The sequence below is a fragment of the Diabrotica virgifera genome, chromosome 3 (genome assembly GCF_917563875.1).
Source record: "Diabrotica virgifera virgifera chromosome 3, PGI_DIABVI_V3a".
NCBI lineage: Eukaryota > Metazoa > Arthropoda > Insecta > Coleoptera > Chrysomelidae > Diabrotica > Diabrotica virgifera.
The window spans coordinates 102,324,108-102,336,535 of NC_065445.1; the positions used below are offsets into that span (position 1 = coordinate 102,324,108).

Sequence of the window (12,428 nt, forward strand, 5' to 3'; positions counted from 1 at the left end):
ATATATATATATATATATATATATATATATATATATATATATATATATATAATCTTTAGACCTTCTACCCTCTCGGGTGTAAGTATTAACGTGTGCTCTGTTAACAGTGCACAAATCTCTTCCATTGTTTCCTGTCCTGTGCCATCGCCTTTGCTTCGTTCCATGCTATTCCTTTTTTGTCCAGAATCCTTGCCATCACTTCGTTCCATGTCTCTCTCGGTCTTCCTCTACTTCTTTTTCCCTGCACCTTCGTTTCCCATATCTTTTTAACTGGTACTTCTTTCTGTAGTCGTTGTAGATGCCCCCACCAACTTAAATGTCTTTTTTCAACATACTCGATCATTGTCTCGATTTTAAGTTCTTCTCTTATGTAGTTATTTCTTACCCTATCCCTTCTAGTGACTCCTTGGACTCTGCGTAGATACCTCATTTCTGCTGCCTGTATCTTACTTTTCTGTTGTCTATTTAGTACCTAGGATTCACATCCGTATGTAAGTACTGGTCTGTATATAGCCTTAAATACCTTGATTTTCGTATGTTTCGATACTTCTTTCTTGTTAATAATTGTTTTTCCTATTGCGTGGTACAGTCTATTCACTTTATCAATTCTTTTGTTGATCTCAGCTCCCTGTCTACCTGTTTCTTCAATGGTTACTCCCAAGTACTCGAATGATTGTACCTGTCTAATCTCTGTATCATCTACCTGGACATGCACATCTTCTCTTTCTTTAGCTATTACCATTACCTTCGATTTCTCTTTGTTCATAGTCATACCATACTTTTTTAAAACTGTTCCATGTTTTTACGCTTCTTTGTAGCTCGTCTTCAGTCGCTGCTAAAATTACTACATCGTCGGCAAATGTACAATCTGCTATCTCCGTGCTTTTCAGATTTCTATACCCTATGTGTAATGGTCTGACTTTTGTTTTTGTTTCTTTTATTATTTCGTCCATAAAAGTAATAAATAGTAACGGGCTCAAGCTTCTCCCTTGTCTTACACCTTCAGTTGTTCTGAACTGGTCAGATATCATATTTTTACTTATCACACGGTTTCTAGTGTCTCTGTATATTGATTTAGTTACCCATATAAGTTTCTCTGGTATGTTTCTGTTCTTCAGACTTTTCCATACTTTTGATCTAGGTACTTTGTCGAATGCTTTCTCCATATCGAGGAAGCTGAGGTACGTTTTTTTCTTCCTAGATAATCTTTTATTTATTATATCGTTTAACGTAAAAATGTGATCTTGTGTACATCTACCAGCTCTAAAATCACTTTGCGATTCTTCTAAAGTTGGTTCTATTATTTTTCTCAGTCTACTCTCTACTATTAGCTCATAAACTTTCATCACTGTACTTAGCAGAGTTATTCCTCTATAGTTGTTGCAATTCTTGTTGTCTCCCTTTTTATGTATAGGTACAATCAGACCAATCTCCCAGTCTATAGGTATTTGTTCGTCTCTCCAAATCATTTGAAATAGTTCTAATAACTTTTGTAGTCCAATATCACCCATGTTTTTGATCATTTCTGCCGTAATTTGGTCATGACCTGGTGCCTTTCCATTTTTTATCTTCCTAATCGCGTCAGTTAATTCATCCATTGTAATGTATTAACTGACGCGATTAGGAAGATAAAAAATGGAAAGGCACCAGGTCATGACCAAATTACGGCAGAAATGATCAAAAACATGGGTGATATTGGACTACAAAAGTTATTAGAACTATTTCAAATGATTTGGAGAGACGAACAAATACCTATAGACTGGGAGATTGGTCTGATTGTACCTATAAACTTGTTTAAAAGTAATAAACTTTTATTCTCTAAGTTACAATATATGCACAAAGAAAGTTTTTGCTAAAAAAAGTATTATTTCAAAGGATAGTGTATGTGTTTTTATTTTGCAATAAACAAATTTATTTATTTATATCGAAATGTAATAAAAATTAAAATGAATCAAGCATTATCAAAGGTCATTGAAATGCCCAATCAGAGCAAACTATCCGCTGTCCTGTGCGTAGCACCAATAATTAATGTTTATTTAAAAAAAATCCTGACGCCGTGGTAGTTAATCCATTTTAATTTTGCAAATTGCAAATGAAAGGTACAGTACCTTTCTATAGGCAAAAAAAATTCAACTTGCTATCTGCTTTATTTTCAATCCTGTAACATTTTGAAAAAATAATTTTTTTTTTGCGAAAGCTGGATTGCAAAATTTATTTTGCTAAATCTATTAAACCGATCTTAATGAAATTTATAGTATTGTTTAACTGTATCACAAAGTTTTTCTGGGTGAAATACGAAGGTCCTAAGTGTAGCACAAATGGTTGAAAAACGTAAAATTCAAATACTTATTTTTGTATGGTTTTTTTCGCAATTATTGCTATTTTGCAACAAGGGCCGACTATTTTCTAAATTTTTAGATAATTCTATATTATAGGAAATTTAATTACGCCACTTTTATGTCAGTACAACTTTTCTCGAAAATGAACACTTTTAAAGTTATAATCAAAAAACGAAGAAAAAAATCGAATTTTTAAAAAATTTTTTGACATTTTGATTATTTAAACAATGTTCCGGACCTTTTTGAGAGGGAGGATAACTCAAATATCATTATTTGATTTATTTTCAAGCAATTTATGCAAAAAAATTTGAGTCACCTCTCAACGTCCAAATGTACTAATATTTATACAGATGCGCCCTGGTCTAATGATACAGTCGTTCAGTCGCACGAAGGTAGTTTAATTGGTTGTTTGGTACATTATTTTCATTTATATTTTGTGGCTGTTTGAAGTAGGTGCATATTATATTTTATATTATGATGTCTCAGATTGATAGTGAAATATTAATAACATTAATTGAAGCGAGACCTGTTCTATGGGACAAAACAATAGAAATATAAAAATATAGAAACTTGACGAGAAATGCTTGGAATGGTGTATGCCATGCACTTAACAGTGAATTTGACGAATTAGTTGATAAAGAAAAAACACATTTTGTAAGTACAGCAAAACTAATTATATGTTACTGATAACAACCGTAATTAAAACTGCTAAGTATATTATAATAAACTCTATTTTACATAGTTGCAATTAACGTTGAGTATAGAGGATGTTCCATCAATATGTGTGAATATAAAAATATATAAATCGTATCTTTTTGCGTTCATAGGATGGACCCAATGAATTCGGTTTCTCTTAATTCTCTTTTTTCGACGATAAAGTAACCACAACGCTATAATTTGATTTCGCCCCATATAATATAACTATACCTTTTATTCCACGAAATTATATTTAGTTTTATAGGGTAAACCACTTGGTGAAGACTGGAGCCCTCACGTCTTTTGTGAAATTATCTAAAAACAACATTTAAAACGAGGGGAACAACATTTAAAAATGAATGGAGGGTCTTTTAAATTCTGTACATGAAAAACATAGATTGTAATGTTGTTCTGAAGCTATTTTTTGTGGCATTTTTGTAATAAACTATTCTAAATGGAAAATAAGCCACAATTTAACCAAAAAAAATGATTTTATTAACGTTTCTACGCCCAAATCGGATGTCGGAACGTTAATAAAATCATTTTTTAGTTAAATTGTGGCTTATAAAAACTGTTAAATTATAAAAACAAATTAAGACTTTTAATTAAAAACATAATAAATAATAACTCGCAAAATAAAAATTGCAAATGAATTAAATACGCACTACAGTACGTTAGGACTAAAGTATGGACAAAAAATACCCATTTTTAATGATACATCGTAATGATACATGTCAGACATCGTATCATGTACCTACCTCAGCCACAAAGTGTAAATAAACATAATATACCAAACAACACAGCAAAATATCTTCGTGCGACTCAATTCTTATTGTGTGAAAAGGACAAGAGCGTCCAAACTACCGCACGAGAAAACCCTCGCACGTTCAAAATTCTTATAATGTGAAACAGCACTAAGTGTGTGAAACTGCGCTTTACTCTTTGTACAGATACGAAACATTAACATTTTAAAAACAATATAGCGTTAGGTGTTCATCAATAGCAGTAATTGTAAAGATGTTTGTAATAAACCATAGTAGTGCCAGAAAAGCCCTCTGATACATATTTAACACATGCAAAATACTTACATACTGATTTCATCTCCCAGTTGATGGTAGTTATAGCAACATTTTTCTCCTCAGGTTTTAAATTTGATTTAAGATCAATTTTGTCCAAAGTCTCATCTCCAAACGTATTATTTGGCTTTTTGAAATGTAATTCTAAAAAAGATAAGAGATGATAATATAATATTATTTTTATCTAAAAAATTACAAAAAATATTAAATAATATCAACAATATTAAATGTTGTTTTTTTTTAACTAAGCTTAGTCTTCACAAAATGCAAGTGTACGTATCAAATATTGATGAACTACATCTATAGTACTACCAATGGTACTACTAATTTAATACCAGTAAATAGTTGACTTGTGAATTTAATATAGAAACACATCATCTCTTCATTGACTTTGAGAGTGCCTATGATAGTATCCATCGAGAATTTCTGATCAACGCCCTGAAAGAGTTTAATATTCCAACTCATCTCATTGATATAGTAAAAGAAACACTTAAAGTACATAGCAGGGTTCGATTTCAAAACGCACTAACAGATACAATCCATGTTAGAACGGGCCTACGACAGGGAGATGCCCTATCCTGTATTCTATTCAACATCACATTAGAGAAGATAATTAGAGAGTCAAAAGTCAACACCAGAGGAACAATAATAACAAAAAGTGTACAAATATTGGCATTTGCAGATGATGTTGATATCATAGCTAGAAGCAAAAGAGAAATGATAGAAGCATTTAATGCTATAGAAAGAGCGGCACAAAACAGTGGCCTAAATATTAATGAAATAAAAACCAAATACATGAAGGCCAGCAAATCGACAGGCCAAAGAAATCTACAGAATCTGACAATAGGAGACTATAACATCGAAAGCGTAAAAAATTTTACATATCTAGGCTCACTAGTTACCGCAGATAACAATGTCAGCGAAGAAATTAAGAGAAGAATACATATTGCTAATAAAACATATAATGGACTCATTTAACATCTAAGATCTAACAATATCACGAGAAAAACCAAATGCAAAATATACAAAACCCTGATAAAACCGGTCCTTATATATGGTTCAGAGACATGGACACTGTCGAAAAGCGATGAGAACTTATTAGGTACGTTTGAACGAAAAATCCTTAGACACATATATAAGGGGGTAAAAGAAAATGACGTATGGCGCAGAAGATATAATTTTGAACTATACGCAGCATACAACGAACCCGACGTCATAACATCCATAAAGATCGGACGTCTGCACTGAATGGGCCATGTTGAACGAATGTTGGAGACCGAAACACCAAAACATATAATGAAGCAAACCCCAGTAGGGAGAAGGTCAAAGGGAAGACCCAAACTTAGATACATGGAACAAGTGGAACAAGATCTTAAAACACTTGAGATTACCCACTGGAAGAACAAAGCAAGGAACAGAACAGAATGGTGGAAAATCCTAGAACAAGCCAGGACCCAAAAAGGGTTGTCGAGCTACTGATGATGATGATGATGATGATGATGATGAAATAGTTGACTTTATAATAAAAGTAAATTAAGAATGTAAAGGTAACAGAAGAAAATGCTGCAACTATACAGGTTTAACCTTAACCAACTACGTATGTTGCATTTGTAACAAACTTTGTGTATCTAGATCTAGACTGTACAACAAATTATAAAATAAAAAATAGAGAACTCAGTTACGAAAGAAAAGGAGCTAACAGCTTTTAGAAAAAAGAGCAACTCTAAATTTTCTTTTCTATTTCTTCTTCTTAAGGTGCTTATCCATTCCGGATGTTGGCGATCATCATGACTATCTTGACTTTATTTACCGCAGCGCGGAACAGTTCAGTGGTAGTCGTGTTATACAACTTTCGTAAATTTTAAAACCAAATAATGCGTCTTCTTCCCGGTCCTCTTTTACCATTTACTTTCTCTTGGAGAATCAGTTGGAGAAGGCCGTAACGTTCTTGATTTCTCAATACATGTCCTAGATATTCTAATTTTTTTTATTTTGATGGCCATGAGAATTTCACACTTTTTCCCCATTCTACGCAGGACTTCCACATTAGTAACTCTGTCAACCCAGGATATACGTAAGATGACACCACATTTCAAACGCCTCGAGCCGATTCCTAGATGCAACAGTTAGTGTCCACGCTTCCATTCCATGCAGCGGAACTTTTCTTTTTGCTTATCTCATATGACATTTTCAGAGCACAATAAGGCATAGGGGATCAAACCGTAGTTGAACTTCTTATTGCAATCCGATGTTATATATTATTATTACAAGAAGTAAAATAAGTTTTCTGGAACACATTTACCGAGGATGAGGTTTAGTAAAACTTTAAATATCATTTAAAAGTAGCTCCGATTAACTTACTCAACTCTTTAGGTCTGCAAGTCTGGTAGGCGAAATGATAATGTCCTAAGCTGGAAATTGAACAGAAGTCATCAGCCGATTCAATTGGTTCATATTCAAAATGTTCCTTCAGTTTTCTCAGATAGCACATCAGAAACTTTAAACAACTTACAGACTCAGGATCTTTTTTGATAATATCAAGATCGTCATGGCAAGTGCCTCTACTGTCATCATAACATATCCAGATGGCATAAGTAGGATACTTTTTGGGCTGGAATCGAAAATCATATTAATATCCATGTTGAGAGAGTGGGAACAAAATGGATATAAAACAATTAAGAAAGTTGGATATCATCACAGCTACTTTCACCTTTGATACTGCTGGCCGGTGTCCTAAACAGCTCAACAGAGCTACAATTATTACACTGGTAAACATGCAGTTTGCTGCCGGAAATTTTTTTACTGATTTTAGGTAATTTGGGTCTGCTGAATCCAAAAATGCCACCAGATTTGTTCCATCAGATCGTTTTCATAAAATATGACAACAGATCACATTTCTAACATATAGAGTAATTTAACGCAACACTACCTACATATATGTAGTACTGCTACCCATGAAATAAACCAAATACGAATAAAAAGTAAGATATTTATTGTACAATAATGTAGTTACAAAAATCATCACACATATCTCCCAAAAAAACTTAACTTTTCATCTAACCTAACCGGCAGCGTCGCAACAAAAATGTGTTATTCGGCATCACCTAGAAACTTCCTTTTATATGATTTTCTTGCAAAGGCTTTAAAAGGACGGTCCCTTTGAAGACTCCAGCAGTAATCCGCCATCATGTGATAGTCCCATCTCCCTGATACCCTCTTCCATCGTTTTGATATCTTGGTGAAGATTTTCTGGGAAACGGTCTGTGGAGGTAATGAATTTTAATACTCATATGACAACCGTGTTTGTTAAAATTATTGACCACTTATTCCATTCCAATGCCCAATTGGTATACTTCCATATTTGTTGCCATTGTGTAGAACTTTAAATTTCGTTTGGAACTGTCGATAAAAAGACGCCAGTGATCTGGTGTATACTCCGATACACCCATTTTTTCTAACAGTCCTTTAAAAAACCATATCATCTTGCTGAGAAAAAAAGGCAAAAGATCTTTTATCTCTATTACGGTAGTATGTAATTTTGGTGTCTGGGTGAAGAACATTCTTTTCTTTTAGTCTGGAGGTTAACAACTCAGAAGAATCCTTTGGAAGGTTCAAATTTCTGATAAGATCGCTTAGCTCTTCCTGAGTAAAGCGCTCAGAACGTATTGAATCCCCTTTAAAATCACTGTCGTCTTCCTCAAATCTATTAGTCTGCAGTTCGTCCAATAACGTTTCGGCATTATCCTCTGGTAACATAGGTAGACTGCTAAATATTGGAGTGGGTATCTGCTCAAGCTGATGTGGAATTGGTCTTATTGCTGAATCCAGGTTAGGATATGTTTACGTATATCGATTGTTACGATTCATGCCCCTAATATTCACAAGACAGAAATAGTAATCGTCAAAATGATTTTTTGGTTCCCTCCATACCACTGGAAAACCAAATTTAAACATTTTCGTTGTCGTTTCGTTCACTGTCGCAAGTTTTCAATACAAGTTTTGCACACTACATGTGGAGCTCGGGATTTATCTTGATCTCCTAAATGAACACCAAAATAGGCCCTTTTGTTCATTTGTCCATTTGTCTTAGAATTTGTTAAGTTTGTTTATAAACATATTGCAATTATGGTGGTGGAATATACAGAAATGTAAGAATATTTAAGTATCTGATAAGTATGTTATATCACGAAAACTAGAGCTGATACAAAGAAAAGGTTTGTATTTTTGGAATCAGCATAGATGAATTAACTAAAATCAGTTGATTTTTTTCGGCAGCAAGACAAATTTTTTTTTGTTGGGCTGTGTTATTGTACCATTATAACAAATTGTTTAGCCAGGATATACGTCATCGGCCTGTGCTTCTTCTTCCCAATATCCATCCCTGTATAATGATCTGCAGCAACGCTTATCTCTCACCTCTCATGACATGACCATACTACAATTTTCTTACTTTAGTTGTATTTAATATCCCCTTTTTCTTGTTTATTCTTTTTAAAACGTCGTTTTTCGTAACCTTATCGACTCAACTTATTTTTAAAATTCTTCTATAAGCCCCATATCTCAAACGCATCTATTCTGTTCTTATATATCCTTTTTTAGCGTCCAAACCTCCAATCCAACAGAAATTAGATACATAATACAGTGGAACCTCGATAACTCGGATTAATCGGGACCGCGGCCGATCCGGGTTATCGAAAATCCGGGTTAGCCGGAGAATATGGTAAAAATTAATAAAATACGGGATACTTACAGATAACCTCCATTATAATTACAAAAACATGAAACACATATGCACAGTACACATCTAAATTTGTACGTATAGTTGTATATAGTGTATAGTTTTGTTCATTTCTTGGTAAAAAACTCAGTCATACTGTAGAGATGTACCAACACCATATGATGCTGCAATAAATTGATTAAAGATTCGCCTTTATCAATCCTACCTAATGTTTCTAGTTTCTTTTCCATTGTCACTACAACATTTTTACGTTTTGTTACCATTACGTAGACAAAAATCACGCAAACACAATCTGAAGCACGATTACAGAACGGAAGTGATTAATACGACTGTACTACACACAATAAGGTCACAAGGAACAATGTTGTTATTTAACAACAGACTAAGACCATTGTTTTAAAAAGAAATTTTTTAATAGTCACGTCTGTTTTATACAATGTTAAGACAATTTGTCATAAATAAAGGAAAAGGAATACAGATAGGTGCCTGTTCTTTCCGATAAGCCGAGACGGTCGCTCTGCCACGGTGTACATGAATCATTTTTACTATTGTATATGTAGTTCAGATTCCCATCTCTAGTGTGGGCAGATCAACACGTGAAAAATCAGGCTCTCTAAAAATTCAATTTTTTGGCGAATAAGAAATAGTTTCTAAAGTGATTTTAGTTACAGTGTGTCAAAGACGATTAGTGTTAAGTGAAGTTATAGAAATAAACTTTTGAAACAGACTGTAAGTACAATAATATTAAATACAATACATAAACTTAAAACAACAAATACAATTTAATTCAACATCAAGCCAAAAAAGTAGATCATTAGAACGTTGATTACAAGCTCCAGAAACTGGAATTTTGAAAGTTAAAGGTGGGAACTGTTGAATCGAACTGCTCCAAAATAACGTAAATAATTTAATTTAATTCAATTTAGGGGTAACACATTCGAAAGAGAAACATATTGCTTGAGAAAATCATCTTGAGAAAATCATCAACTGTTGAATCGAACTGCTCCAAAATAACGAAAATAATTTAATTTAATTCAATTTAGGGGCAACACATTCGAAAGAGAAACATATTGCTTGAGAAAATCATCTTCCTCCGGCGCGATAGGTGGGGAGGGTGATTTTATCGCGAGCAATTTCGGTAAGAAAATGAACCCCGACGATTACACATCCGACGATAATCGGAAAAGATATAGAGAAAATGAAGAGCAGTCTTTTTCGAAAAGCAAAAAAGTATCAAGAACCCCAGATAAAAGAAACACAGAGGAAGACAAACTAGACCAAATATTATATATGATGGCAAACTTAACGAAAGAGACACAAGATCTGAAAATTCACGTAAAAGAAATTAAAGAGGAGCAAAGGCAATACAGAGAAGAAATGAGGGAACTCCGAATTGAATTAGAAGAATTAAGACAAGAGAATGGTGAAGTGCGAAGAGAAAATGAACATATGAAAAAGGAACTGGAAGATGTAAAAGTGCGCCTTGAAAGACTCGATAGAGCAAGAAAAGAAAATAATGTTATAGTACAGGGAATGACAATAGATACGGGAGATAGAAGATTACTAAAAGAAACAATGGAGAACTTTATGAAAAAAGAACTAGATATTAATATAAAGATAGAAGAAGCTGTGAAATTAGGAAACAAAACATGTTTAGTCAGATTGCCAAACAAAGAGGAAAAAATAAAAGTAATGGAAAATAAAAGAAAACTTAAAGAAGTAAAAGAAGAAAGAATATATATAAACAATGATTTAACGAAAGAGGAATTACAAATACAAAAAGAAATAGTCAAAATAGCAAATGATGAAATAAAGAAAGGAAAACGCGTCCAAATTAAGCACAACAAATTGATAATAGATGGACGGGAGAGGAAATGGAATAAGAACAAGAATCAGTTGGATGAGGTTTTTCAAAACGTTTCAAAAAACTAGCAACTGATGAGAGAATACAAGACAATACTTATTTGGCGACGGACGAGGCAAATAAAAAGGAAATGAGTGCAGATAAATTGATGTATCACAAAAAAGAAATAAATAAGAGCAGACAAGGAAACAAAAATACAAGACGAAAACAAAAAAATAAAAAACATAAAGAACTGAAAATAAGCACATGGAATATAAGAACGATGTTGGCACCAGGAAAAATGCTAGAAATAAGCAAAGAACTAGCAAAGTATAAAATAGATATTGCAGCACTGCAAGAGATACGGTGGGAGGGACAAGGACAGATTGATAAACAAGACTTTACACTATTATACTCAGGAGGAAAGAAGCAAGGACAAAAAGGAGTGGGATTCATGATTCTAGGACAGCTAAGAGAAAAAGTCATAAACTTTAAACCGATATGTGAAAGAATTGCGTATGTAAGAATAAATAATAAACCATTCAATATATCACTATTAAACCTATACGCACCTACAGAAACAAGCAACACAGACGATAAAGACAATTTTTATGATAAGATAGAAGAAGAGATGGAAAAAATACCCAAAGAAGATGTTATAATTATACTAGGAGACCTCAATGCCCAGATTGGAAAAGAAGATTTTTTACAGCAAATTGCAGGAAAACACACCGTACACAAAAACACTAATGATAATGGTCTAAGACTATGTAACCTAGCAACAAGAACAAACATGATAATAAGCTCAACAAAATTTGAACACCCTAAAATGCATAAAGTAACATGGAGGTCACCTGATCAGAAAACGTATAGCCAAATTGATCACATACTAATAAACAAAAGAAAACAATCTTCAATGAAGGACGTGAGAACTTTCAGAGGTGCGTGTGCGGATTCAGACCACTATATGGTCGCAGCCACCATAAGACAAAAAGTTAAAATCCAAACTAAACAGAAAAATCAACAGAAAAAATGGAATGTCAATAAATTGCAGAATGCAGATATTAGAAAAAAATATGAAGAAGAAGTAACAGTGCAAATAAGAGAGAAATATAAAGCAGAGGACATCAAATCAGAATGGGACATGATCAAAAAGTCAATAGAAGAAGCTGCAAAAAAGCAGGTAGGCAAACACCAGAAGAAAACAAAAAACGAATGGTATAACAACGAATGTAAAGAACTAACAGCACAAAAGGTGCAAGCAAGAATTAAATGGCTGCGAACGGATAAAGAGGAAGACAGAGAAAGTTATGAAAAATTAAGAAAGGACGCTAAGAAAATTATAAGACAAAATAAAAGAAGATGGGCAGATGAAAAGATGCAAGAAATAGAACAGGAAAGAACAAATAGAAACACGAAACATTTCTATAAAAATATTAAAGAACAAACCAAAAAATACAAAGGTAAAACAAACGGAATAAAAAATAAAGAGGGAATAGTCATTGTAGAAGACAATGAATATAGGCAGGTATGGGCAGATCACTACAGAGAACTCTTGACGGAGGAATACACTGGAGAAGAAATGTACGAAGAAGAGGAAACGGTGGACGAAGAAGCAGACGAAATACACATTGCAGTCTCAAAAGAGCCAACAATAGATGAACTCGAGGAAGTAATACAGAAGAGCAAAAATGGAAAAGCTCCAGGAAAAGACGAAATTAACATGGAACTTATAA

At 33.4% G+C, this 12,428-nt stretch overlaps 1 protein-coding gene across 4 annotated transcripts in view; it reads right to left on the bottom strand.

Moving 5' to 3' along the window:
• The window catches only part of LOC126881246 (uncharacterized), an 88,432-nt gene that overhangs the window by 7,497 nt on the left and 68,507 nt on the right, over positions 1-12,428 (bottom strand). For 3 of the 4 annotated variants that reach the window (XM_050645395.1, XM_050645396.1, XM_050645397.1), the window contains exon 4: positions 4,124-4,255. In XM_050645395.1, coding sequence (XP_050501352.1) covers positions 4,124-4,255 — 132 coding nt within the window. Of the gene's footprint in view, positions 1-4,123; positions 4,256-6,472; positions 6,723-12,428 lie in introns of all 4 variants that reach the window. The other variant, XM_050645398.1, reaches the window with a different exon arrangement.